We start from the raw sequence: 27,855 nt of genomic DNA, 5'->3' as shown, positions 1-27,855 counted from the left end.
AAGTCTTCGCATATTGTTGTTCTATCAGTGGACTTTCATTGCCATATATCATGCATATTACAGCATCTACTGTTGACGTTCCAGGATGTCAACAAAATCACGTGGTTAGGTTTACGCAACTAAAGCACGTGGTCAGGTCAGTCTTCACCTTGAGAATGAGCAGAGCAGCAGCAGATATGAAATGTGGATTAAATGTCTATCTGACACAATAAAATAACAGCTGATAGGGTTGGGTATTGTTCACATGAACCAGGTTTGGTACCCGGAATTTGTGACCAGTACCCAGTGGCATGGATGGATTACTGAATGAGCCTACCAGCACAGGCCCAGGGGCCCAAAGTGTCAGCACCCCCCACCCCCCCCCCACCCCCAGCCTTCATCTAAGTAATACCACTCAATATATACCAACAAGAAAGAGACTCAGAAAGAGATGCAAAGGAACTGCAAATAGTCACAAAATAACTACAAAACAGGCCAAACAACCACAGAGACACACAATCACAAAAAGATGCATTACAACTAAAAAGAGATGCAGAACAAAAACTAAAAAGTGACATAATCACCACAAAGTCTGCGTGTCTTGATCCTCTGTAAGAGAGGAGCCTTTTACAGATCTGTGGCCAGGGGCCCATTTTCTCATTATGTGCCCATGCCCAGTGGTACCTTTTTTCTGTACTTTATATTCACTGTATGAGCAAAAATGTTTTTACACAAAAATATTGATATATTGAAGAAAATAGACCAAATGCTGAAACTATCATGGCAGATCATCATTGCTGCGAGAGTTAGACTCACTTGACAGCCAATGGAGCAGCAGCTGAGCTCTGTGACTAGCTTCCAGTCCATGTTTGACAGAGAGAATACATACAAATGAAGCTGTACCATTTAGTCATGTCTTCCAGCTTTGTTTTTGAAAGCATCAAACTACAGTCATTTTACAATATGTCAAACGTCAGCTGTTTATCACCAGTTTTCAAACGCAACCTCCCTGTCATACATTCTCGTGTCAGCACGGTGGACGCGGAGCCTCCAAGCATTCCTTTGAGACAGCGCTGAGCAGGTTTTTTTTCATGCAGCAAAGTGAGACGGTCATTGGATAAATGCAACAAAATCATCACATCCAGGGAGGCTCAGCTTCCCTGGGACCTAATGGAGCGGTAGGCTGGAGAAGACGCTCGGTGTATGCATGATGTTTGGAGGAATTCTCTAAAAGGCTGAACCCCTTTGTGATTGACAGCGCTTTGGAAATACACACCGGCATCGTCGCATTTCGAGCTCAGTTCCATGTGGATATTTGCGAGTGGAGTCTAATGACAGAGTGCCATCCGGAGTTCCTTATTTCCATAAGCCATATAGGCCTAGCTCAATTTCACCGTTTATACGGTGAAATTGATTGAGATGTGTTTTGCTGTGGTTCTATGGCATAATTGTGGTTGAAAAACGGCTTCAATTAAATGTTCCTTATATAAGTTACTGCCTCGCTACAATATGACAAATTTTATGATGTAAACTTAAAGTGAGCTTCCCCTGTTTGAAAGACCAGCAGCCGCCACTGATGTCCATGTATTTATCTAACAACTAGAAGCTGTAATATCCTCCTGGTTTAAATAAATGGCATAGGTTATGCAAATGAGGCAGAGAAGGAGGTCACTGATCTTTATACCACCTGGCTGATAGATGGATGAGATGCTGCAGATAAAAACACAGCTAAAGGTTGGCTGGACTCAAACACAGCAGCCTCAAAATACTGTACATTTATTCAGCTTCAGCAACACTGGACAAACTTAAATCGTGTGTTAAATAAGTAATATTTAGAGTTTCACCCCAATCAATACACTGTGCCAAAAAATTTGTTTTTACCTGAAGCACTGTAAAGTTCATTCCTTCCTCCTCCCTCTGATGGTCTGCCTCTGCCACAATACAATGGGGATGAATGAAATTTAGTGTTGCTAAAATTAAAATTTATCTGGAAAACAATCCGTGTTGTTCTGTTGTAGAGCTGCAACGATTATTCAATGAGCTGTCCACTTTTGAAATAATAGCCAACTAGTGGGATAAGAAGGGAAAATCAAGGGTGCCGGTGGCTTGGTGGTAGAGCAGGCTCCCCATGTACAAGGCTGTTGCCGCAGCGGCCCGGGTTCAACTCCAGCCTGTGGCCCTTTGCTGCATGTCACTCCCTCTCTCTCCCACCTCACGATTGTCTGTCCTATCCATTAAAGGCTAAAAAGCCCCAAAAAATATCTTTAAAAAAAGGAAGAAGGGAAAATCAGTCAAAATATTTGGATTCCAGCTTCTTCGATGTGAGTATTTTCGGTTACTTTCCTCCTCTGTGACAATAAATGGAATATATTTGGGTTTTGGACAACACAAAACATCTGAGGACATTATCTTTGGCTTTGGGAAACACTGTCGGACATTTTTCACCATTGACACTGTATTGACCAAACAACTCAGAAATTAATTGACAGATTGATGAACAATGAAAATAATCATTAGTTGTAGCCAGTGATGGGAATAATGGCGTTATAAATAAACGCCATTACTAACGGCGCTACTTTTTTTCAGTAATGAGTAATCAAAAAAGTTACTGTCTCCCCTGTTACAATGCTGTTACCATTACTCACAATTAAATGCGCCGTTACTCGGCTTTACTTGAGTTCACTGAAGCAGCTTTCACCCAAGCAAGCTTCTTCTCAGCTCTAATTTTTTTTTCTTTGGTGAGGGCAGTTGAGGGGGAAGGGAGGGAGAGACAACCGCATAAGTGATGATGATTGGCTTAGGGAGAGTAAGATAAGATAAGGTACATCTTTAATGATCCAATAATTGAGAAATTCCAGTGTTACAGCACTCAGGGGAAATAGTCAAATTAAAGATGTCAATATTTAAAAACTTAAAAAACTTAAAAACACTAGGCATGCAAAAAGTGCAAAATAATACAGAAAACAGCAATAAATAATAACAATAATAATAATGAGCAGTGGATAAAAAAGTGAGCAATGGGTTAAAGTGAACATATTTAGTGCAAAGTGAATATTGAATGTGCAAATAAACAACAACATGGGGGACAGCAAAGCTCATAGTGGTGTTTATAAGAGTCCGTGCAGTTTACTGTGAGCAGTGCTGGTTGTGAAGCCTGACAGCAGCAGGCAGGAAGGACCTGCGATCCTCCTGCAGAGGATGGGAGTTGTTAGTCCTCAGAGATGACAGCTTGGCTGTCATCCTCCTTTCTCCCACCACCTGCACAGAGTCCAGAGAGCATCCCAGGACAGAGCTGGCCTTCTTGATCAGCTTGTCCAGTCTCTTCCTATCTGCAGCCGAGATGCTGCTGCCCCAGCAGAACACTCCGTAAAAGATGGCTGATGCCACCACAGTGTCAAAGAAGGTCTTCAGGAGTGCCCCCTGCACTCCAAAAGACCTGAGCCGCCTCAGCAGGTAGAGTCTGCTTTGGCCTTTTCTGTATAGTGCTGTTATGTGATCAGTCCAGTCCAGTTTATTGTTAAGATGAACACCCAGGTACTTGTAAGATGTCACCATCTCAATGTCCTTTCCCTGGATGTTCACCGGTGCTGGGGGGAGGAGTCTGCGCCTGCGGAAATCCACCACCAGCTTTTTGGTTTTCCCCGCATTGATCTGAAGGTGGTTCCTCAGGCACCAGTCCACAAAGTCCTGGTTCAGTTCTCTGTACTCCCTGTCATCCCCATCTGTGATGAGGCCGACGATGGCAGAGTCGTCAGAGAACTTCTGCAGATGACAGGTGGGGGTGTCGTGTGAAAAGTCTGCAGTGTAGAGGGTGAAGAGGAACGGTCCCAGCACCATCCCCTGCGGGGCCCCCGTACTGCAAACAACCAAGTCCGATACACAATCCTGGGGCCTGACATACTGCAGCCGGTCCGTGAGGTAGTCCAGGATCCAGGATGTGAGGTGATTAGCCACCTCTATGTGCTTCAGTTTGTCCCTCAGAAGTGCAGGCTGTATGGTGTTGAAAGCGCTGGAGAAATCAAAGAACATGATTCTCACAGAGCTTCCGGGCTTCTCCAGGTGAGAAAGAGCTCTATTCAGGAGGAAGATGACGGCGTCGTCCACCCTAGTGCCAGGCTGGTAGGCAAACTGCAGTGGGTCCATTGAAGGGCCTACTGCGGGGCAGAGATGAGACAGGACCAGGCGCTCCAGAGTCTTCATGAGGTGCGATGTTAATGCCACCGGTCTGAAGCTGCTGAAGTCCTTGGGGTGTGGAGTCTTGGGCACAGGTACCACGCCGGATGTCTTCCACAGCTGTGGTACTCTCCCCAGCCTCAGGCTCAGGTTTAAAGATGGTTTCAACTATCCCGCACAGTTGGTCTGCGCAGGACTTCAGGAGCCTGGAGCTGATGCCGTCTGGACCCGCAGCCTTTCTCGTCTTTATCTTCCTCAGCTGATCTCTCACCTGGCAGGTAGTGAAGGACAAGCTGGAGCAGGGGGGCTGTGTGCTTGGAGGTGGAGGTGATGATGTGGGGGGAGGGGTGGGGGGTGGTGAGATGTCAAGGGGAGTGGGGGTGGGGGAGGTGTCGAAGCAGTGTGCCAGGAGTGTAGGTGCGGGGGAAGGTAAAGGTGAGGATGAGGGGGGTTGCAGCCGTGATGTCTGGGCCAGGGGAGGGGCAGACTGATCAAATCTATTGAAGAACAGATTCAGATCATTCACCCACTTCTGGTCGCCTCTGGCCTGGGAGTATGCCTCCTTGGTGTTGGCATAAAATAAATCCAGTGTTTTATTGTCTCTGGTGTGGCAGTAAACATACTGGGTGAAGGTGGGCAGGGTGGTGGATGGACAGGCGTGGTTGAAGTCCCCAGAGATCAGAAGGAGGGCCTTAGGGTGCTGAGTTTGCAGCCTACTTGTAACAGAGTGGAGAATGTCACAAACAGACTCAGCCTTTGCAGACAGGGGGACATACACTGCTACCATAATGACATGAGAAAACTCCCTGGGTAGATAATATGGTCTCATGATGTGCCCAGAGTTACACCATCTATCATTCACAAACACAGCCAGCCCCCCTCCTTTCCTCTTACCGCTGTCCGCTGTCCTGTTGTGTCTGATGAGCTGGAATCCATCCAGCGCAGCGATCGTGTCCGGTACGTCCGCGTTCAGCCATGTCTCAAAATTTCATCATAAACCAATCAGAGGCAGAGTAGGGCAGGTATCCACAAGCAAACAAGCAGGGTTGACAGGTCCGCTTATTAGCCGCGACTTTGGGTTTGTTTTGTTGTAAAGTAGCTTACAAATATTGGTATTCGCGGGTTGCGTTTTTTTTGGGCTTGTTTCAAAAGTGGAGTTGCTTATTTGGGCTTGCTCTCTAAACGTCGCCTTTCTCTATATATATCCGTCTAATAAGTTATTTAAATGCATGATAGTATGTCGGACTGTAGGATGTTTCCACAGCTCCACTCCCTTCGGCCCTCTCCTTCTCCACACACACACAGCTGATGGTCAGTCAAAGAGACTTTTCACATTTTAATTGTGTGATTAATGGAGGTTATTTCGCTAACAAGTTACATACAGTAAGAAGAATACAGTAAAGATTTGTAGAAAGAGAGGGGATTAAAAGATTCGACTTCAAGAGGGGGACGATTTAAAGGCAGTGTGCAGATTCAGATTTTGTGTGAAATATGTACTCATCAGTCAGATCTTGTCCAGTATACCAGCACTGTCAGTGAAAGTAAAACGGCTCATTATATGCAATGTCTTTCATTCATTCATTACATATTTGAGCATTTTATAAATTAGTAACGCTATAGTTACTTTTCCAGGTAATTAGTTACTTTTATAGTGCAGTAACTCAGTTACTAACTCAGTTCCTTTTTGGGGAAAGTAACGAGTAACTATAACTAACTACTTTTTTAAAGTAATGTTCCCAACACTGGTTGTAGCCCCACTCTAGTGTGTAACATAGGTGTATTAACACAACACACTCACAATTGCCCAAAAAAATGTTGGCATTGTACATTGCTGAAAAGCACTGATATGTTACATTTGCATGTTATAATTTCTTGGGAAAACATGACCGCTTTTTGTGCCACTATGTTGGAAGGAAAAAGGTCTAGGTAAAAAACAACAGTGTTTCGCTCCACTATTCTGACCAGAAATACAGCAATTTCTAGGTAAGACACAACTGCTTTTTGTTCCACTATCCCAGCAGGAATGGTAGCGATTTCTTGGGAAAAAAAAAAACAGCAGCTTTTTGTTCCACTATCCTAGCAAGACATGCAATGATGCAACAGCTCGTAGTGCCAGTATCCCAGCAGGAAATGCGACAATGTCTCGCTAAAAAAACCAACCCTTTCTGTGCCACTACCTGGCAGGAAACATGGCAACTTCTCAAAAAAACCCCAAAAAAACAGCTTTTTATGGCACTATCCCAGCTGGAAACATAGTGACGGGTTGCTACAAAACACCTTGTGCTGCTAGAAACACAGCAATGACTCACTACATCACAACCATTTTTTAGTTTGTTGGTCTTGAATTGTGGTCTGCAGCTTGGCAGGCATCACCTCTTGGTGTCACATCATCCAAGATCCCCTCCACTTGACACAGTCACCTCATATACTACATCACTTTAGAAACTTTGATATGATGTATGAAATATGCAAATGTAAGGCATTTGCAATATGCAGAAACATGCCAACATTTTCTCCTTGTGACTTGGCTGACTAACAGAACTGCAAATGACATGACAAATTAGTCTGTCTGTCACTTTGCCCCTGTGGCCAGCAGAGGAACTGCAACAAAAAAATCCCCCACAGCCAAGAAAACATTCCCTCCATAGACCACGATTATACAAGATGTCTATGAAGCTATTGACAGGGAATCATGAGACCATCACTGCAGCACATTTTAAGTTTTATAGTTTTATATAGTTTTAGGTTTTATATTTTATAAGATTTCTCAAAGCCTATAAAGGAGATTTTTGTATTCATGACCTCATCATAATTTAATGCTATTGAACCTGCAGGCAGGCCAGAAAAAGAGGAACTGATGAGTATATGCAGTAGGTCAGACAGCACACCAAGAGAAGAAAAAACTAAACCAAATAGCGGTTCTGTGTGTAGTTCTCATAATACATTTGGGATATGATAAAACTCTTAGACATTAGTTCTCTGTGTTTCTGTAGTCTCATCTCTCCGGGAAACTTTTTTCTGTTCTCCAGCAGGCTTCACTTTGATAAAAGGGTCAACACATTTAAACTGGGACCAGTTCAGTACAGTCTGAAGAGATCTTACATTAAGTAACTGTGGAGGATACACTCATGTTCATTCAGTCACAAGATAATGTCACAGGCATTTATGAATTTGCAACTTAACCACACAGAATGATGTGTAGGTCATTTTTTTCCTACATTTTGAGTAGAAAACAAAAGAAAAAAAGTTTGACCTGTTACCCCACAGTATACCAACATTATAAAACAGAGTATCATCTGCATAGAGATCTAAATCAAACAGTCTTACCCAGGAGAACCAGGTCAGCCATGAAGCAGGAAGTTAAAGTTGTACTGAAAGCTAAATCTGTGTTCTTTATTTAAACCATTTTGGATCCTCTGAGCTCAGATAAATCTCCTTGTCCTGCCCCAGCTGGCATTCTGTTTATAAAATTCCACTGACATTCAGCTACATTCTGAGGGAAATCCAATGCAAATGTAGCTGTAGCCTCAATCCACAGCCATTCACAGAAACCATATCCGTGTCTCCCCTCAGCTTGTTTTGAATACACCAGATGTAAACTTAGACTTCACTCGCTGTCTGCCATGCAAATCCAACAGGTGAGTCCAGTTTAAAATGAGCTTGTGGTGAAACAAATGAGAAACAAAAAACAAACAAATTACCAACGGGAGATCCTCTTGAATGCTAAACCAAGAGAGGATGGAAGTTGTTTAGATGCAACACTTGCCTGGAAACACACGTGTGATGGAGGCGTGGGAAAACCTACATGTCCATGTTTTTCATAAAGCTTTTATCTCTCTTTAGCGGATTGCTCTCTAACTGAATCTGTGTATACTTAGTGATTAGGTAGCAAATATATAACATATATAAGAGCCCTTTTAAGCATGTTAAAAAGCACTCAGTGAAAATATGAAGCAGCTTTAGTGCTCCTTATTCCGTTTAAAAACAGGACAGAGGGTAGTAAGGTTCAGTCGTTCTCATTCCAAAGTTGTCAAATACTGCTGCTTTGTCAGTGACTCAAGCATTTGACACAGATGCCAAAGTCACTTTTTGCAATGGTATGATACGCAGTTTGAAACGCTGCCAGTAACAACGTAATATGGGGTACTGGAAAGTCCCTGTAGGGCAGCTGGGAGGGGTGGTGGATGGGTCAGTCAAACCCAAGACTTTCACCTGGTACGCTGCTGTTCGCTTATCGAATAAATGTAAAACAGAACCGTTATGTTTTTTCTAAACCTAACCACATGCTTTTGTTAATGTCCCAGTGTTGGTTGTGGTGTCCCGTAATGTCAACAGTAGATGCAGGAGAATACCTAGTGCGTAATATGTAGACGTGAGAGGCCACTGACAAAGCGTCAAGATGTGAGGACTTGGATCAAGAGCATGTTGGATCTACTTACAAACAGTTGACTTGTACATGAGCCTTTAAAGGCCATTCATTGAAGGGGGCACACCAGAACTGATACTTCACTGCCAAGTCGATGCCAGAATTCTAAAGCATGACATTACTCCTTTTGCCAAAGGAAGGACAACATTACCTACCAGCACAAAAGAACAATAACAACATGTGGAAGATGGCAACAAGTGCCAACTGCCTCAGTTCCTCAAAAAGAAAAGGTTTTTTATTTTGTTGATTCTCTGCAATGGGAGCACCACTTATTTACCCTCTGCTACAAATGCCAGCAGTATGACGAGGCACTGAGCATGTATTCTGCACTAGGTGCATCATGTTTGGTGTCAGCAAAACTTAAAAAATGTTTAACTGCCCTCATAACTGTCGCTTTTTACCCAGTCTGACTCACCCGATGTAGACTGTGGCTATAACCCTGCCACTGGGCTGCTGATATCACCAGAAATTCTCCCTTCCTTCAACTATTTGGGTGTTATAGTTTTCAAAATCCCCTTCACGAGAAACAACAGCCTCTGAGCTAAAAACATACACACTGAAAATGTCAGCCCCCGACCAATGCCTCAGGGACTTTGCATACAGTTATAGGGCCTTGTGCTTAAGTGGAAACCGGATATGGCAGAGACAGAGACAGTAAGAAGGATAATGATCAACTGTAATCCCTCCTTAGTTACTAGCTTACAAGAATCTTGCCCTACAGTGGAACAACTTGTCAAAGTGGGGTAAATGGTGGAAAGAGACTGCGCAACCAGAGACCCCCCAACAGGGCAAAGAAAAAAGTGGGCCAGAGACTCAGAGATGGTCAAGACAACCCCCCCCCTTCCAACACATTGCCTTGGCTGAAGCTGAACAGCCACACCTTTTGGTGGTTCCCATGGAAACTTGGGACTATACAGGTAAGGCTATTGTGGACTCAGACAGCATTTACACCCTAATGCAGAACAGCCTGTGGCAGCAGGTAGCCAGACCGGGGGGAAAAAATGGCGATTATTGAAGATCGGCCCTTCCTGTTGGCTGATGGGAAATCACATACTGCCATGGGAATGGTGAAGTTGGCATACGTTTGGCATGGTTTGGTCTGGTCAGTTGAGACTTACATCATGGACGACAGACACCTGGCTTTCCCACTGATCCTGGGGCTGAACTTCATGCAGAGGACTGGGGTTCAGATTAATGTTGCCGAGCGCAGATACGGGCTCAAGATTAAAGGAAGATGGACATATTTACCCTTTCTGACCCCAGACAGTTGGCTTGGTCTATCTGTAGAGCAACACCTTACCACATTAATCTATACATTGCTATGCCTCCATCTCCACATCCAGGTGGGGTCTCCCAAGAGACATCCTCGCGACCTGCTTCTACCTTGGGAGGTGAAGCCCCTTATCCAAACACGGCCCTTAGATTGCTCAGAGAAGACTGGTAGAACCAGTGTTCTCAAACACTCCATCCCCACAGTCGATAACATCCCAGTCCGCTCCAGAGCCCATAGGGTCACACCAAAGAAAAAGGAAGTCATTAAAGAGCATTGGGAGAAAATGCTAAGTGATGACATCATTGAGCCTTGTCAATCCATATGTGGAGCCCCAGTGGTCTTGACAGATAAAGCAGATGGGACCCCAAGTTTTTGTGTTGATTTTAGGGGTCTAAATGCAAAAACCCCACAGGATGCCTATCCCATGCCTTTAATCCATGACATCCTGGAGTTCATGCGTGGAGCAAAGATTGACCCTGATAAGACAGCAGCAGTGACACACTATCCTACGCCCATTAATGTCCCTTCACTGGTGAGATTCCTGGGACTTGTAGGCTGGTATCACAACTTGATACCCCACTTTGCTGATTTAGCTGCCCCTCTGAACCGGCCGCTGCGAAAGGGAGAAAAATAAGACTGGACTAAGGAATGCCAAGCGGCAATGGAGAAGTTGAAGCCAGCCCTGGCAAATCCTTCCGTCCTCACCTAGCCAAAATGATCGCTCCCCTTCCAGGTTCACATTGATGCTAGCTCTGTGGGCTTGGGTGCTGTCTTGATCCAGGGTGATTTTGTTGGGGAAAGAGGAATGAGAACAGAGGTGGAGTGGAGACAGCCTGCCTTGGAAGAAGAAAAGTTTTCTTTGGACTCATGTTCTTGGTGTTTCCTCGACCGTTTTTGTGTGGAGGACCAGAAAGAAATGGACTCCTCGACCAAGTATGACCAGATTGTTTTTGTTTACTCCATTCTGGTGAGTGTGATTCCTCTTTTTTTCTGAACATTTTTCATTTTTGGCAATGCTTTTTCCCAGAGCCTGTTTTTTTCATTGTAAGCATTGGACAACGGACTTTTCTTTCACACTGGGATTATCTTGAGTTGGATGAGAACAATTATTATTAAAGGGGACATTCTGCTGGTTACCTTTTTTTTTTTCAACTTTTTTTTCTGTATTTTCATTTGGGGAGGGGCACAATCTAAAAATAAATCATCCTTGAGTCTATTTAAGTTTTGTTGACTATGTTAATGTGCTGGTGTCAGTAGGGGGCCGGAGTCAGGCCCCTTATTTTGTCTACGCCCCGCTAACCAAGGTTAAGCAATAACTGTAGCTTTTTTAAGATCTACAAAGAAAAAACACAACTCCAGAACGCACCTCAGAAAAGCCGAGACTCCATCTCACAGGATTCTGGTGTCTGATGTTGATCTTTTTCTGACACGGCCAGTCAGAGATGATTTGCCACATCTTCTGAAACATCTCCAGCACACCAAACCTGAAGATAGTCCTTTTTGCTCAGGAGTCTGATCTCAGAGCACCCAAATTTCCCTTTGAATCAGCAGCCTTTCTGTTGCTGCTGTCAACAGAGCTGCTCTCCTCCCAAAGAGTCTGCCTGGTTAGTACAAGCTAACAGAGTAGCAGTGTTAACATCCAACACTGAGATGTTAAACGGTACCATCAAAATCACACTGATACCGACATGGCTTGACTCTGTCATCGAACCTGTTAATAACAGTTAGGTAACGTTAGCTGTGTAATGCTAACAGTTAGCCCTGTCACTATGTGTGTGTCCCTGACACTATTCTGCAAAAACACCATCCTGGGCTTAGTGCCACTCAGGACAATTGTGGTTGGTTTAGAGAAACAAAAACAAGAGAGTGTTTTTCCCCCTATAGCAGAAAGATAATCTGTGATTCCACCGTGCTGTGGAGAAAGGTCCTGCTATGCAAGAATACTTTAAACCCACCTGTCCTATCACAGTGATGACAAACAACGTGCCAATCATCACAATTTCCATGTATAAGTGTCAAACAAAAACAATAATTGAGAAGAAATATGTTGATATACTCTGGGTTATATACAAATATGTTTTCTCGCCCACTAAATCTTATGAGCCCACACATACTGGTATTTTGTGTTAAACCCTTTGGGCCCTAGGCATTTTTGGGGTATTTTTACTGCCTTTACTTTTAAGTTGATATCACAGTCATTATAAAGGCTACATACACATGCTATATCTCTTTTTTTTCATGACAATGTGGGCTATCCAGATTTTATATTAATTTTTATATCAATGAAAAAAACAAATCTGTGTTACTAAATTCTTACATTTTTACATGTATCTCACCATAGCAAGTTGGAAAATGACATATTCTGCCATATCTGAAGAGGGGAGACTCTCTGGAATCTGGCAATATAAGAACCATACCATGATGTTGGGACATTCTGTCACTTCACAGCTGTCCAAAACATGTGGTTTGTGCCAGGTGGACATTATTGCCAGTATTTTTTCATTATTGCAAGAAATTCCATTGACTCATTCACAAGTCAAAAATGTGTTTTATCTGAAAGAAACATGCAATATTTACATCTAAGATCATAGAAAAATAGTCATCCAGTAATCCATCCAAAAGTAATGTGTGTGCAGAGCTGTATGAAAGCTCTGTTATACATCATTTTAGTGTAACTTTATCTTTGTTTTTCGCTGTGAAAATATTGGACTACCGAAGTGCTTGGTCTTGTCGGAAAGCTACAATTCTGCTGTTTCACATGATATGCGTGGCTTCTTGCTATGATGCACGGTCGCGGAGAAAATCAATAGAGAACAGGTGTGAATTTGGACGCGCTATGCGTCGTTCCGGCCCATAGGGTTAAGGCAGATGATTGGGGATTAATAATAAAAATGTATATTAAATTGATTTTAAATGTTTGTTTGTTTTTAAAATAAAGGAGTGTATGTTAAAGTTTTTGTTTTTAAACGTGGTATTGAATTGGGATAGAGAATAATGGAATTTCACTGGTATTGATATGGACTATTAAAGTTCTGCTGATATGATATGCCTACATTTATCCTTAAACACCTCCCTGATTTACCTTCTGCAGATCCCAGAAAACACTTACCTACAATTTGTTGATGATGAATCTTACTGAAGCACCTTCATGTTTGACGTCCTTACTTTCTGTGGAAGAGTTACTACCTTATCCTCCTGCAACTTGTTGGTGGGTTTGCCCGCTGATGTTTATGTGGGGTGGCTGATAGCTACCGGAGCAGGTGGGGCCCTCAATCTGGCCATCACGGAGATCCTCTTCTGCGTCTTGTCTCTTTATATGATGCTCCACTGCCTGCTGAGAATGCTGGTGGATGTTAGGATACTGGTGCTGCACTGTATGTTACAGCCCATGTTGATTTCTCGACCCATCTTCCAGAGCTGCATCTGCCTGGAGCATCACCTGGCTGTGGTGCATCCCATGGTCTTCCTTCAGGTAACTCAAGTAAATGACTGACCAAACCTGTGAAATATGAAGGCATTTTTGTAATTTTGTTTTACATTCAATAGGCAACAGAGCTGTTTTCCTATTAAAAGCATGTCAGCCTTTTCAGACTCAGATGAAGGTAGAATGTGTATGGGAAAAGTAACTTTAAAGCCTAGAGCAGATGCATTTGGTTTCCAACAGACCAACATTGCTTCTTTTCCTCAGTATGCTGGAATGTTTAAGTAACTTTAATTTAAAGGTTGACATGCTGATTAATTTAACTTTTCTGTATTTCTCAGTCAATGTTAAACTACCATCAGTGAAACCCAATACAAATAAACTCAAACTTTTACAGATTTTCACATTAAATGTCTACCAGCCTTCCACATATTGGTAGATTTTAAAGGGGCAGCTCACCCCAGAATCAAAATACATATTTTTTGCTCTTACCTGTAGTGCTATTGTGAGTTGTCGAGTGTTGAAGATATCTGCCTTCTCTCCAATGTCATGGAACTAGATGGCACTCGGCCAGTGTTAATTTTGGAGGCAATTTTAGTCTTAGTCTTATTTTCACATTTTAGTCATTTTTATCCTTAGTCCTTAGTGATGATCTAAAGTCTCATTTTCCCTCTCCACAGGTTAAAACCTCTCCATTACAGATTAGCGTGCTACATGGTCGACTAGTTGCTGGTGCTGCTGTACTGCTTTGTACCCATCTTACACTGTCAGAAATGCAATCAACATACCTGGTCATATCAGAATACCTGTTATTCCTGATGACGGAGACCGAGTCCGCAAGTGCCGGAACAACATGAAAAAAAAGGCCAGTGATTACTCTGGTGTTCAATGGCACCACCCAGTTCCTCCAAGTCTTCATGCTGGGTCCATCACTGTGTCCATCAGTGCAGGTTGCTCTGAAGGTCATATTAGTCAACCTGGCCATAAGCATTGTCAGTGGGTTCATCACTCCTCTGTTGTACCCCACATAGCCGCAAAACTGGCCTGCATCAAGTTCTGAGTTAAGTTTAACTGCTCCTTAGAAATGTAAGGAAAACGCTGACTCATTATCTGTGATGTCACCTGTCAGGGTCCTGAAGGAACAGATGAAGTCTAGGTTTACCACTCACTGCTCACTCTTTGTTAATAGCTGTAGAGACTGAAGACTTTATAAAAGGAACTCTGCAGTGCTAAGTGAGAGAGCTGTCAACACAAACAAACCACCAACCTAGCAGGCTGTGCTCATTCACTGCTTGTACAAATACCTACGAAAAGTAACGTACCAGAATTCATACATAACCCATGTAATTGTAAAGGCTGCAATTATGGAGCAATGAGCAACCATGTTTTTCTTTCCCTAAAGCTATTGTACAAACCTTTACATAATGTTACTTGCCTAAATCTAACCTATGCATCTTAAAGTAAATTACATAACTTGACAATGCCCAGCCATGATTCTTTTCCAAGACCTAGCCTACGTAACTTTGGGTTAAGTAACTTACCTAAATCTAACTTGCGTAACTTTAAGTAAAGTAAGGAACTTGGCAATGCCCAACCATGTTTATTTCCTAAAGCTATCCTACGTAACTTTAAGCAACGTTACTTAATTAATCTAACCTATCAAAATTTAAGGGCATAACTTAACATTGCCCAACCATGTTTTCTTTCTAAAGCTATTCTACATAACGTATGTTACATTGCTTGCCTAAAGGTATCCTAGAACACTTGAAGTAAAGTATGTAACTTCACAACGCCCAGCCATGTTTGTTTTCCTAAAGCGATTGTACGCATTTTTACATAACATTACTTGCCTAAATCTAACCTATGTAACTTTAAATAAAGTACGTTACTTCATGATTCTGAACCATGTGTTTTTTTGATAAAGCTATCCTACACAACTTGCATAACATTCCTTGTCTCAATCAATCAATCACTAAACCATGTTTTTTCCCCCCCTAAGCTATTCTGTTTAACACTACCATTAAAGTAAATTAAGTAAAGTATGTAATTTGATGTTGCCCAAGTGTGATGTTTTTACAAAAGCTATCTTGTGTACCTTTATGTAACATTGTTTGCCTAAATCTAACCTATGTAACTTTGTTTGTTACATAGTAAGGAGACTCCTTTCATGTTGTCTTTACTCTCAACAATGTGCACCACCATCAGAAACTTGTAGGAAGTCAGCCCAAGATGACCAATCACAGTCGGTGTTATCTCCATGTGGTATCTGTGGTGTGTCATTACATGTGGCATAGCTACAGCTCAAGCATGCATGCATAGGCCCAGTGTTTACATGAAGGATAATGAGACTTTAATGCATCTGGTTTGCACCTGTTGCTGGAAGGTGACATTCAGATGAAACCCTCTCTTTACCCAGGGTGAGTTAGCCCATGTGTTCCAAACATGAGACTGTGTAATGTAGCCTCAGGAACACAACTGTCACTCTTTTATAGTATATGATCCGTGAATATCTAATCTTTTTTTAATGATGTGTTTGAACAGGAAGTCATGACTCCTCGACTCCTCCAGTGTGACACGTCGCTGCTTTACTCTTCAAAGTTAGAAATAAATATTTCTCTGACTAAAACACACTCATTTGCAGAACACGATGAAGAGCATTATTCATGTCATGAAGCTGAAATCATGAAAAAGCAAATCACCTGGGACCTTTAACATCTGGGCTGCAGCTTTATGTAACACATCTAAAAATCCTATTAAGTGCTCATATGAGCACGTATATGGGAGGAAAAAAGTGCTCTGATACTTCACAGGAATGAAAATGCTGCGATATTCAGAAGCTGCTTTGATTGTCGAGGTCAAACTGAGAGCAGCAGGTTCAGACAACCTCAGATCTTCACCAACACACACATATACACAACACTACATACATCCTGCTGCACACATACTCCATCCTCCTCTCTTGATGTTGCAGTAACATGATGTAACAGCAGGCCTGGATGGCTCCCATGGGTGCTGGTTAGTTGAGTTAACGGACTGCCACAGCTAGCTTCAAAGACTCGGAGAGTAAAAAGAGTAAAGAGTGATGAGGAGGGAGAGGAGGCATAAAAAAAGAGCAGAGAGAAGCAGGAGGGTGAAGAAGTCATCGTCTGTGTCGGTTGATAGAGCGGTGACAGAGTTAGGGAGATGTTATGATGATTGTTTTGTTCTTTAACTTGTAACTCAAAAACAGTTTTTATAGCCCTAATCAAAAGGCTGTGGGTAGAGTCGTGACCTCATTGTTGAGAACCTCCATGTGAGCTTCTTCTGTCCAAACTTGTCATATTCACTGTTCACTCACTGAGAAGAAGAAATAAAACACTTAAACAACAACAGATAGTGTGGTTATTCTCTTCATCCCTCTGTTGTGTAATTACATCTTTCTTTGCATAATGGTAGTTTGCTCCCTTTCAGTGACCACTGGTTGCAATTACTTTTTTTGTTGTGTTGGTAGCTAATCAGGTGCAGTGTTGGGCTCGTTCCTCAAAAAATGTAGCTTATCACTCATTACTCACTCCTCTTTTGAAAAGTAATATTATCACTTTACTTATTACTCCCTGCCAGCAGTCATTCATTACAATACTCATTGTATGTATTTTCAGTTACACCCAACAAAATTACTAATTGCGCCTTTTACCATGAAAGAGTTTATGTGCTCTTCTGTTATCCCTTTTACACCAATTTACTTCTGATTCTCAAACCTGCTCCATTCAGGACTCTTGGAACATTGGTCCAGCCCACATTTTCACCAGTTTTGTGCAGAACCATTATAATCAATGATGTATCATCAATAAAGAGTATTGCCCAATTCTCATTGAAAGCAGTAGCAACTATAGTAGTAGTAGTAGCAAAATTGCAGATCATTTTGCTGATCCTCAAACCTTTTTTCTTTTATTAAAGCTATTTGTTTCTACCCCAAAAAACAAACACAGACCAACTATTAATAAGACAATGGAACATTTTTTTTCCTGATGATTTCTCTCTTAACCTCTTCATTGTTGCGTTCTTCATCCTTTTTCCAATCTGTAGAGTATGACATGCCCACTGATAGCAGCAACATTTACACATTTTCGGGCTCTGAACCAGTTTACTTTTGGTCAAAATGCTCTGGTTCAACATTAGGTGCTGGAACTGGAAAGGAACCTACTCCATGTTGGTGTAAAAGGGTTAAGTGTGAATATCAGGGTAATCTTCAGTAAGAGCAGCTACAGCTGGACAGCTTCAAATGATTCTTTACCTGGGGGCAGGGGCGCTGCCAGGAATTTTGGACCCCATAAAAAAAAATCAAATTTGCCCCCCCCCCCCCCGCACAGCTGTTGTTACCACATCTCTAGGACCTAACTGACCCTTTAAAAGCTCTACTTAACTCTAACTTTGAAGGCTTGCAACTGTCTTGCTTCTTGTAGTTCAATACTACCAGTACAATATTTACTGCTTGTGAGTTGTACATGCAACAGTCTGCATACAGTATGCATTTCACTATTTGATGCAAGATTAACAGCCACCATAAAAAATGTGCTAAAGGCCATCTTTTACAGTCTATATGTAATTTTTATTGTAAAATTCCAAAATGGAAAATTCACTTAACATTAATGAAAGACTTAAAAAAATAACTTAAATCATTAACTTTTCAATCAAAATAAATTAAGATCATCATCTCAAAATAATGTAAACAGCAGATTTTTGATACCAATAAATGAATGACACTAAATCCTACAGAACGTTGACCCAAATCACCTACAGTTCTGTGTCACCACCACTTGATTACATACATTAGATACATGTTTTTGTTTTTTTGTTTTGTGTGTGTGTATGTGTGTGCGTGTGTGTGCAAGCTGCTCAAATAAATTGCCCTTCATGAGGGAATAATAAAGTCTGTATCTATAGATGTCATTTAACGGCCATAATTCAATTGAAATGAAAGCATCTAACTGGATTATTTCAATATTGCCTGTAACTTTAATACAGGCTGAGTTAGGCTACTTAATGTTTCCAACTGTCCAAGTACAGACAGTTGGGTAACACTACATAATATGGCCCACGTCCTTAGTGTGTACCTCCCGTTCACTTACCACCTACAGTACGGGCCAAAAGTTTGGACACACCTTCTCATTCAATGCGTTTTCTTTATTTTCATGACTATTTACATTGTAGATTCTCACTGAAGGCATCAAAACTATGAATGAACACATGTGGAGTTATGTACTTAACAAAAAAAGGTGAAATAACTGAAAACATGTTTTATATTCTAGTTTCTTCAAAATAGCCACCCTTTGCTCTGATTACTGCTTTGCACACTCTTGGCATTCTCTCCATGAGCTTCAAGAGGTAGTCACCTGAAATGGTTTTCCAACAGTCGTGAAGGAGTTCCCAGAGGTGTTTAGCACTTGTTGGCCCCTTTGCCTTCACTCTGCGGTCCAGCTCACCCCAAACCATCTCGATTGGGTTCAGGTCTGGTGACTGTGGAGGCCAGGTCATCTGCCGCAGCACTCCATCACTCTCCTTCTAGGTCAAATAGCCCTTACACAGCCTGGAGGTGTGTTTGGGGTCATTGTCCTGTTGAAAAATAAATGATCGTCCAACTAAACGCAAACCGGATGGGATGGGATGGGATGGCAGCCATGCTGGTTCAGTGTGCCTTCAATTTTGAATAAATCCCCAACAGTGTCACCAGCAAAACACCCCCACACCATCACACCTCCTCCTCCATGCTTCACAGTGGGAACCAGGCATGTGGAATCCATCCGTTCACCTTTTCTGCGTCTCACAAAGACACGGCGGTTGGAACCAAAGATCTCAAATTTGGACTCATCAGACCAAAGCACAGATTTCCACTGGTCTAATGTCCATTCCTTGTGTTTCTTGGCCCAAACAAATCTCTTCTGCTTGTTGCCTCTCCTTAGCAGTGGTTTCCTAGCAGCTATTTGACCATGAAGGCCTGATTCGTGCAGTCTCCTCTTAACAGTTGTTCTAGAGATGGGTCTGCTGCTAGAACTCTGTGTGGCATTCATCTGGTCTCTGATCTGAGCTGCTGTTAACTTGCGATTTCTGAGGCTGGTGACTCGGATGAACTTATCCTCAGAAGCAGAGGTGACTCTTGGTCTTCCTTTCCTGGGTCGGTCCTCATGTGTGCCAGTTTCGTTGTAGCGCTTGATGGTTTTTGCGACTCCACTTGGGGACACATTTAAAGTTTTTGCAATTTTCCTGACTGACTGACCTTCATTTCTTAAAGTAATGATGGCCACTCGTTTTTCTTTAGTTAGCTGATTGGTTCTTGCCATAATATGAATTTTAACAGTTGTCCAATAGGGCTGTCGGCTGTGTATTAACCTGACTTCTGCACAACACAACTGATGGTCCCAACCCCATTGATAAAGCAAGAAATTCCACTAATTAACCCTGATAAGGCACACCTGTGAAGTGGAAACCATTTCAGGTGACTACCTCTTGAAGCTCATGGAGAGAATGCCAAGAGTGTGCAAAGCAGTAATCAGAGCAAAGGGTGGCTATTTTGAAGAAACTAGAATATAAAACATGTTTTCAGTTATTTCACCTTCTTTTGTTAAGTACATAACTCCACGTGTTCATTCATAGTTTTGATGCCTTCAGTGAGAATCTACAATGTAAATAGTCATGAAAATAAAGAAAACGCATTGAATGAGAAGGTGTGTCCAAACTTTTGGCCTGTACTGTACTTTACCCCAACTTCCACAGACGTACAGTGTAACTCCCGCTCACTTCCTGCACGTATTTCCCCATGTCTTACAGTATAATTAGGCTGCTTCTTAGAGTGTACCTCCCGTTCACTTAGGTCCTGCTTTGCCCGGACTTCCAATGTAACTCCTGGTCATTTCCCACCTACTTTCTCCAGTCTTACAGCATAACTCACGGCCACTTACCATGTAATTCGCGGAACTCAAGGTGTAACTTCCGAATCATTTTAAGTATATTGAATGAAATAGTCTACTGTACAATATAAACAAATGCTTTTGCTTTTTGCTCATGGCAGTTGTGACAGTCATTTTTTTCTAAGTGTCAGCAAGCAAGCTTCACTCATATTCCAGGGATTTATTATGTTTTGTCTTATAACCTACTTAATTGTATGATTTGGAATAAGAATATGTTGAGAAATGGGTACATATTATGGAAGTTGGCTCATAACAGGCCGGCTAGTATACAAAGCAAACTTACCTCTCTCAAATGCACATCTGTGGAAGTCTTGCATTGTCATCCCATGACAAAACACAAACAATACAGTAATGTAAAAATATACATATATTTTTAAATGCACAATAATCATTCAGAGAGTTATAAAATATTTTCATTATTTAATTACACAGAAACCACATGACAGGTGCTATTCTCTCATCCATACTCTGTAAGTACAGTAATGTAATTAGTGTTTAAGTAGAGCCTACTTTCCCTGGAAGTACAGACTAACAATGGGGAACTGGCAACCTGACCTCACAGAAATATGTGAAATGACCACGACCTCTTAAAGGGATAGTGCACCCAAAAATGAAAATTCAGCCATTATCTACTCACCCTCATGCCGACGGAGGCCCTGGTGAAGTTTTAGAGTCCTCACATCCCTTGTGGAGATCAGCGGGTGGAGCGGCTAGCACACCTAATGGTAGATGGTGCCCCAGACTAACGTCCAAGAACACAAAATTGAATCCACAGAGTACCTCCATACTGCTCATCCATAGTGGTCCAAGTGTCCTGAAGCTACGACATAAAAAGTTGTTTCGAAAAACATCATATGAACTCTGTTTTTAGCCTCACTGTAGCCTGTAGCTCTGACTGCTTCTCTGTGCTCCGCGGATTCTAAAGAGGCACAACATCCCTCAGAAGCTGCTGGTGTCCTTCTATCGCTGCTTGATCGAGAGCATCCTGACGTACTGCCTCTGTGTTTGGTTTGCCAGCTGCACAGTGGCACAGAAGAACGCACTGCAGGGGGTCATTAAGGTGGCCCAAAAGATCATCGGCTGCCCTCTGACACCATTGAAGGAGCTGCACAGCTCCCTCTGCCTCAGGAAGGCCCTCGCCATATCACAGGACTCATCATATCCCGGACACAATCTGTTTGAACTGCTTCCATCGGGCAGATGTCACAGGGTCATCAGAACACTCACAAATAGACTTAAAAACAGTTTTTACCCCACAGCCATTGTTACATTAAATACTGCTGGACATTGAGTGACTTACAAAACACATGCACTTCCGTATAACTGGTCATACACTTTATATGCACTTTATGATACCATCCCCATGTGTTTTTATATTGTTTTTATGTGTTCCTTGTCTTCTCTTTTTTTTTTTTTTTACTATTTTTTTTATTCTATTTATTAGCTCATTTTGTGAAAGACTGCACTGAAATTTCATTATACCTGTTACAGTAACAATAAAGATATTCTGATTCTGATTCAAATATTCAGTCCCAAAAACGCCGTTTCTACAGTAATAGCTAAATCATCTGAAATTAACCATCATCCTTACTTTTTCTTAACATAGTTCATCAAGGTGCAGTGTCATTACTAGTTCAGCTTTACTAGACATTTGATATATTCAGTTGGTCCCATGTCTGTACCCCCTTTTGTTGCTGAGTTATATGCCCTCAAACATGCACTGAGGTCAAGGTTCAAAGGTGAATAGCTGAAAGCAGGAGCCATGTAGAATTCATACTGACATATGTTACTCTCCAGGTTGAGACCTTTCCAATGATGTATTTGGTTTAGCTCTACGACAAAGTTTTGATTTTTTCATTTTTTGGACAAAAGCCATGCCAGGTCTAGTTTCAGAGAGCACTTTGAAGGCCCAGTGTATAAAATGAGTTTTGTTTGTTTCTTCGATTCTTTTTTTCTTTTTTACTGTAGATAGTTACTAAAATGAGTCATCCTAAGATAATACAATACTACTAAAAAGTAAAACCAATAATAACAATATGAATGCTGGTTCTGTGGCGCTGGCTTGGGGTCCACTCTCCCCTGGTGGAGTGGAGGGTGGCCGGGTTGCCGCGGCGGCCGCCTCCCTCCATGTGATGGTGTTTTGTCTCTGGGTCTACCGTGCTCAGCCTTATTTATTTATTTATTAGTGGTGTTTGGATTCGGTTACGGCACACAGACGGCAATCTGAAATGGAATGAAGCCCACAGACGGCAGACAGTAGCTCCAAAACAGTAGTGGAACGTGCCCCATCCGCCCACAGCACAATGCTCTTAAAGCCCTACGCTATCAAAAGCTGGCAAAATACATTTATTTTATTTTATGGCCTTGACATTAACCTGTCATATTGTTGAGTTATCAAGGACACGTCTGTGTTTTTGTGTGTATACAGAAATGTTAAAGATATCATTGAGGAAAACGAGGTTGACGTGGCGTGATTGAATCAGGGAATCCGTGTGTCCACCACGAAAACTTTACTGACTTTGCACTGGCATTGTTTCCATGGTACCGGCACGTAATTTCAACCCATTACGTGCTGCCACCACGGAATGCGGTGTTAAGAGGTCGTGGTTATTTCACGTATTTCTGTGAGATCAGGTTGGGAACTGGGCTGGATTATGAAGTTTGCACTTTTCTCCCCTTCTTAGTGTGTAAGTAGAACCTACTTTCCTTGGAAGTACAGACTAACACTGGGGAACCGGGCTGGATTATGAAGTTTGCACTGTTCTCCCCTCCTTAGTCTGTAGCTTGGCACTCAGATGTTAACCCTTTAAACACAGTTCAATGCTTCACAAGATAACAATATTACCAGAAAATAATACAAAGACAAATTAAAGTGTCCCTGACAAAAGATAACAGAGTTCCACTGTTTGTCTTGTTCAAGTTCAGTTTTGTTCCTTCTGTTATAAACTGTTCAGTTTAGTTTTAATCCTTTATTGTGACAAATGCACTTTTTAGTCAAGTGGAAAAGGTTGTCGTGATACTACTACCACACTGGAGTGTGATGCTCAAGTGATGGAGATGGAAGAATGGATGGGCTCCTGCGGATAAAAGGTGATCTTGATCCTTGGGTCAAGGCAGAGATCAGGTTCATGGGTGGCTCGCCATCTCTCTCGTCAGGAATCTCAAATCCATATCAGGGTTCAATGCTAAGGCAATCTTTGTCAATCGTTCTCCGTCTAATTTTGCGCCCTACTTGAGCCTACTATTTATTTTTCACCCCTCTCTCCAGTTCTGCTGTATTAAAGCCGCTACAAGGAACTTTTAACTGGATATGCAAAAATCTCTTGTTTCTGCTGATGTCTGTGTGTGACCTACAACAGCAAATGAGACCATCAGTGTGAAGATAAGCTATTTCTATATAGTGTATATCCATACCTTTAGGAAACTGTCTCCGGGTCCGCCCCAGGTCGCTTCCAGGATCAAACGATTTATGGCACTCAGACGGCACACGTCATCTTACCTAGCTGCTTACATTTATAGTGACTCTTATATTCCTCCTCCTCAACCCGACGTCCGCAGGGAGTTAAAATAGCAGCAATCATTGGGTAAAAGGTCTGTGAAAGTACTGGATTCACCAACAGTCAGCCATGTCTCAGTCACACAGAGAAAATCCAATCCTCAGGAAGTCAGGAAATCCTTCAGGATAAATGTTTTGTTCGCTAGCGATCTAGCATTTACCAGCCCAATCCTGGCAGGAGCCGGCAGGTCCACAGCGGGGACGAGGAGAGCAGGGACCGCTGGGCTGGAACACCTCATCCGGGCCGACGACAGGTACCAGCCAGGCGTCGACAGAGTCCAGCGAGTGCCCGAGAAATAAAGAGGCGAGGCACTGCTCCATACTCAGTCCAAGAAACCGTGGAAGTGCTCGCCAAACAGGCCTTCAGCCTTACCAGCCGACCGCTGTGTTTACCCTGGCGGTGGTGGCACTTTCGCCGGAGAGATGGAACTGCGGCGTGGCAGAGGTGAGCTGGGATCCCCGATAGGAGTGAGGGCCAAGTTTTCCCTTCTTGCTGTTTCATTCATCCCCAAAACAAACACATGCACGAGCCAGGTAAGCGTCTTTACGCTTAGAAGGGCTCTTTAGGACTAAGTACATACAGCACATGTGCGCACAGTAATGAGCAGGTGAAATGTCTGTCTAGCTTACATATGAGGTGTCTCAAGATTTAGGAAAATACAATTTTGTGTGTGGCGGAACTCCACCGATACAGAGAGCAGAGGAGAATTGTTAACGCGTGACCATGTAGAGACAGAAATGACACAATGACATAACAGCATAAATAGTATATTGTTATGTTATTATATGAAGCGTCCGTAGTGCAAAATAATATGACTTTAGTTCATGAAGAGGTAAGACAGAGCCCTCTCCTCTCCTCTCCTCTTATATGCTGTGCCTTCGAACATGCACACACAGTGCAGCATGTAGAGAGGCTTCAGTGTTGATTGGCTTCACTTGTGCCATGCAACCAATCAGTGGGGGCTGTGGGCAGGACATTGTTACACAGCGTGTGCCTGTGACTTCAGGCAGAGAGACCGCTGCATCAGAGCCAAAGGAGCACGTTTTAAAATACATTTATTAGATCAATTAGCCTAGTTACTAACTTTTACTATTTTTAGCAACTTGCCCAATTGGGCGAGTGAGTTGTTAGTTTACATGCCCGACCTTGAGTTTTACTTGCCCCAGGCAATCGGGCAGTCGTTATTGTTGAGCCCTGCATATGTAATTTTCCATAGGATCTTAAAAACCTCACCTGTGTAGAAACAGAGCTATTACTATTTTGCATCATCAGCTTCAATTGTTTTATGGCCATAAGCAATATCACATAAATACATCACAGTAACACAAAGTGAGTAGATGAATAACTTTTAACTGTACAGTTTTTCTCAGCATAGAATACTTTATCCTGTCTTTACATTTCACATCATGAATTATTAGCCTTTTAATCCATAACATGTCATTATTAAGCATATTAATCAATTTCAGATAATACGCATTTGCTTTTGAACTACAGAGTTAATGTTTTTAACCATTTGTTTAACATTTTTCAACTTAACTATGAATAACAAAATCATGTATGCTATTAACACACATATTTATAAACTGTAGGCTACACCAGTACACACACTGTGTTACACTTGACTATTCATCGTTAATAACATCCATAACCAACTGTAATGGTGCAAATGTATACAGTACACTACTAACACAAATACAAACTGCAACGACCTCGAGGCAAAACAACTGTAGCACTTTGCAGTTACGAGTAGGTTGCAACGCCAAGTTAGTGTGGTATAGAGGGAAGCACACACTTTACATGGCAGGCGCTGATATCATTTGCAGCACGAGCTAACATCGATAGCTGCGTTAGCATTAACTCACCAAGACGTTGATAAACGCGGTAAAACTCCCATCGCACAGGTCCTCGGTTCCTCCCTCAAGTCTCCTGCGAGTATCTCAGAGTGTTAGCTTTGTGTTTACATCAACATTTCTCACTGTAGACATTGTGTAATTTCATTCGTTTCTCTTTGTCGTCTGCTTGTGTCATTCCTGCGCCTATGAGTACAAGCTCCTCGCTGAGAGGTGGGACTTTCTACCTTTAACCAATGGGAAGTGTGCACCTCCCTGTTTGACCAGTGACAGCTGGTCTAAGCAGAGTTACTGTGACTGACACTTTGTTTGATCAATAAGACTATGCCAGAGCGATGTAGTTAGACTGACAGGTAAAAACAAACAAACAAACAAACATTCAAGCAACTTGAAGACAACTGAGGGATGATACGGGAATATTGTAAGAAATAAACTCTACTTACAGAGAAAGTATACTGTACTTAGACTGTACAACTGGGTCACATATTGACACCCTTTCTTTCCTGTATACTGTACTTTCTTCCTCTCTTTCCTTTCTCGCTTTCCTTTTTTGAAAGCCGGATTTTCTTTTAGCACCAGGTAGCATAATGATGACTGTAGCGTTCCAGCGCTACTGCTGACTGCTACCAGGCACCATCACCGTCAGTGCGCTAAGGCAGGACCAAACCATTTCATGCAGATACAGGGGGGTGGTCAGTCAGTATGGATGTTTACTTTTTGTCAATGGGGATATTCAACTTTTACCACCAAAAACAAGTAAAAACAAAGAGATCAGTAATTTTATAACTGTATTTGAAAAAAATATTCTTAATGATGATGGTTTAATAATTTTATATTAATGTTTACCTATTTTTGGGGCCCCTGCTTGGAATCGTCCTAAGTTTTCTCCCCTATACGGTGCCACTGCCTCGGGGTCTTCTGATGCCTGTGACCAGTATTTTTCTAAGGATCTGTATAAAAGACAGACAGTCAGTTGTGGAGATGGGCAATATTTTAACCATCACCTCAGCCACAAGCTTCTTTAGTTCTTTGTCTCCTGTACCCTATAATCATTCATGATTAAAATCCAGTTTTGGTTGCTTAGCCAGTGTAGGGCTTACAGTCATCCTCCACGATGAGGAGAGAAATAGAGGAGACTGAAAAGGGAAGGAAATGAAGACAAACAGGAAGCAAGGAGGAAGAGGAGGCATGTGGCTGAAAACCACGAACACCGTTCTGTGATCAGTGTGTGTCTTTTGATCAGGTCTGGTAAGTGCCTACAGACTCTTGCTCTTTCTGGCTCTGTTTCTCTTTTAGGCTCTTCCTTTTCCACTACTGCTGGCAAAAGAACACACATGGCACACACACACACACACACACACACACACACACACACACACACACACACACACACACACACACTCATGCATGGCAGGTGAAGCTTTAAGGCATGCAGCCACAGATCAATAACATTTAGATTAGAATCAAACACATACCATGTGTTCCAACACACACTGCAGCACAGGAAGTGATCCTGCAGCAGAGCATAAGTGTTTGATGTTCTTTATTGAAACATCTCAACAGAATTCAGGGAGCAGTAAAGAAAAGTGGCCTTTAAACCTCAACACACATGACAAAAGAGACAGGAGCGCCTCCAGAGATATTTCACAGGGGTGGCCAGATGGGGCCACTTAAAATCTTTGGGTGGCACACCAAAACTAAAAGCTAGGGATGTCCCGATCCAGCTTTTTCACTTTTGATCTGATACCGATATTACAGCCTTGAGTTCTGGCCGATACCAATCTGATCCAAGCGCGTATTATACATACTCACTTATTTTGTTGTCAGTCATGTTAGAAAAGGTTTGATCAAGCAATATTACTCTAACAAGAACAACTACTTAATCGGGTTAGTTAGAATGATCCACAACAGTTGGTATGAGAAACTGACCTGTTTATTGTTAACAGGGTTAAAGAAACAAACTTTAAACCTGAACATTAACATTAAATAAAAAATATAGCTGGTTTGTTTTGGCCCCCTAATAAATAAAAAATAAATTAACACCACAAGACATTGTTGACATTTAACAAACAATGCAGCCTTTCTTTTTCAGTTATTTTTGTAGTGTCAGTGCCAGCCTGGTGCTGCTGTTTCCTGTGTGTCTGCATGCTGGCCTGGTGGATTGATAGTAAGTGCTGGAGCGGATCATTGAAATGGACTGCTTGAACCGCGGAGCGGTGGGCTGGCCGGAAA

The 27,855-nt window shown here is 42.2% G+C and overlaps 1 protein-coding gene across 8 annotated transcripts in view; it reads left to right on the top strand.

The window, feature by feature from the left end:
- Positions 1-27,855, top strand: part of sugct (succinyl-CoA:glutarate-CoA transferase) — a 310,078-nt gene that overhangs the window by 247,616 nt on the left and 34,607 nt on the right. For 3 of the 8 annotated variants that reach the window (XM_049565787.1, XM_049565789.1, XM_049565786.1), the window contains exon 13: positions 23,951-24,217. The exons of the other annotated variants lie outside the window; for them this stretch is intronic. In XM_049565787.1, the coding sequence (XP_049421744.1) occupies positions 23,951-24,217 (267 nt within the window). The remainder of the gene's footprint in view (positions 1-23,950; positions 24,218-27,855) is intronic. 8 annotated transcript variants of the gene reach the window in all.

Source organism: Epinephelus fuscoguttatus, linkage group LG21 (genome assembly GCF_011397635.1).
Source record: "Epinephelus fuscoguttatus linkage group LG21, E.fuscoguttatus.final_Chr_v1".
Taxonomy (NCBI): domain Eukaryota; kingdom Metazoa; phylum Chordata; class Actinopteri; order Perciformes; family Serranidae; genus Epinephelus; species Epinephelus fuscoguttatus.
The sequence above is the reverse complement of the archived record's forward strand: the minus strand, read 5'-3'. Positions and strand labels throughout refer to the sequence as shown.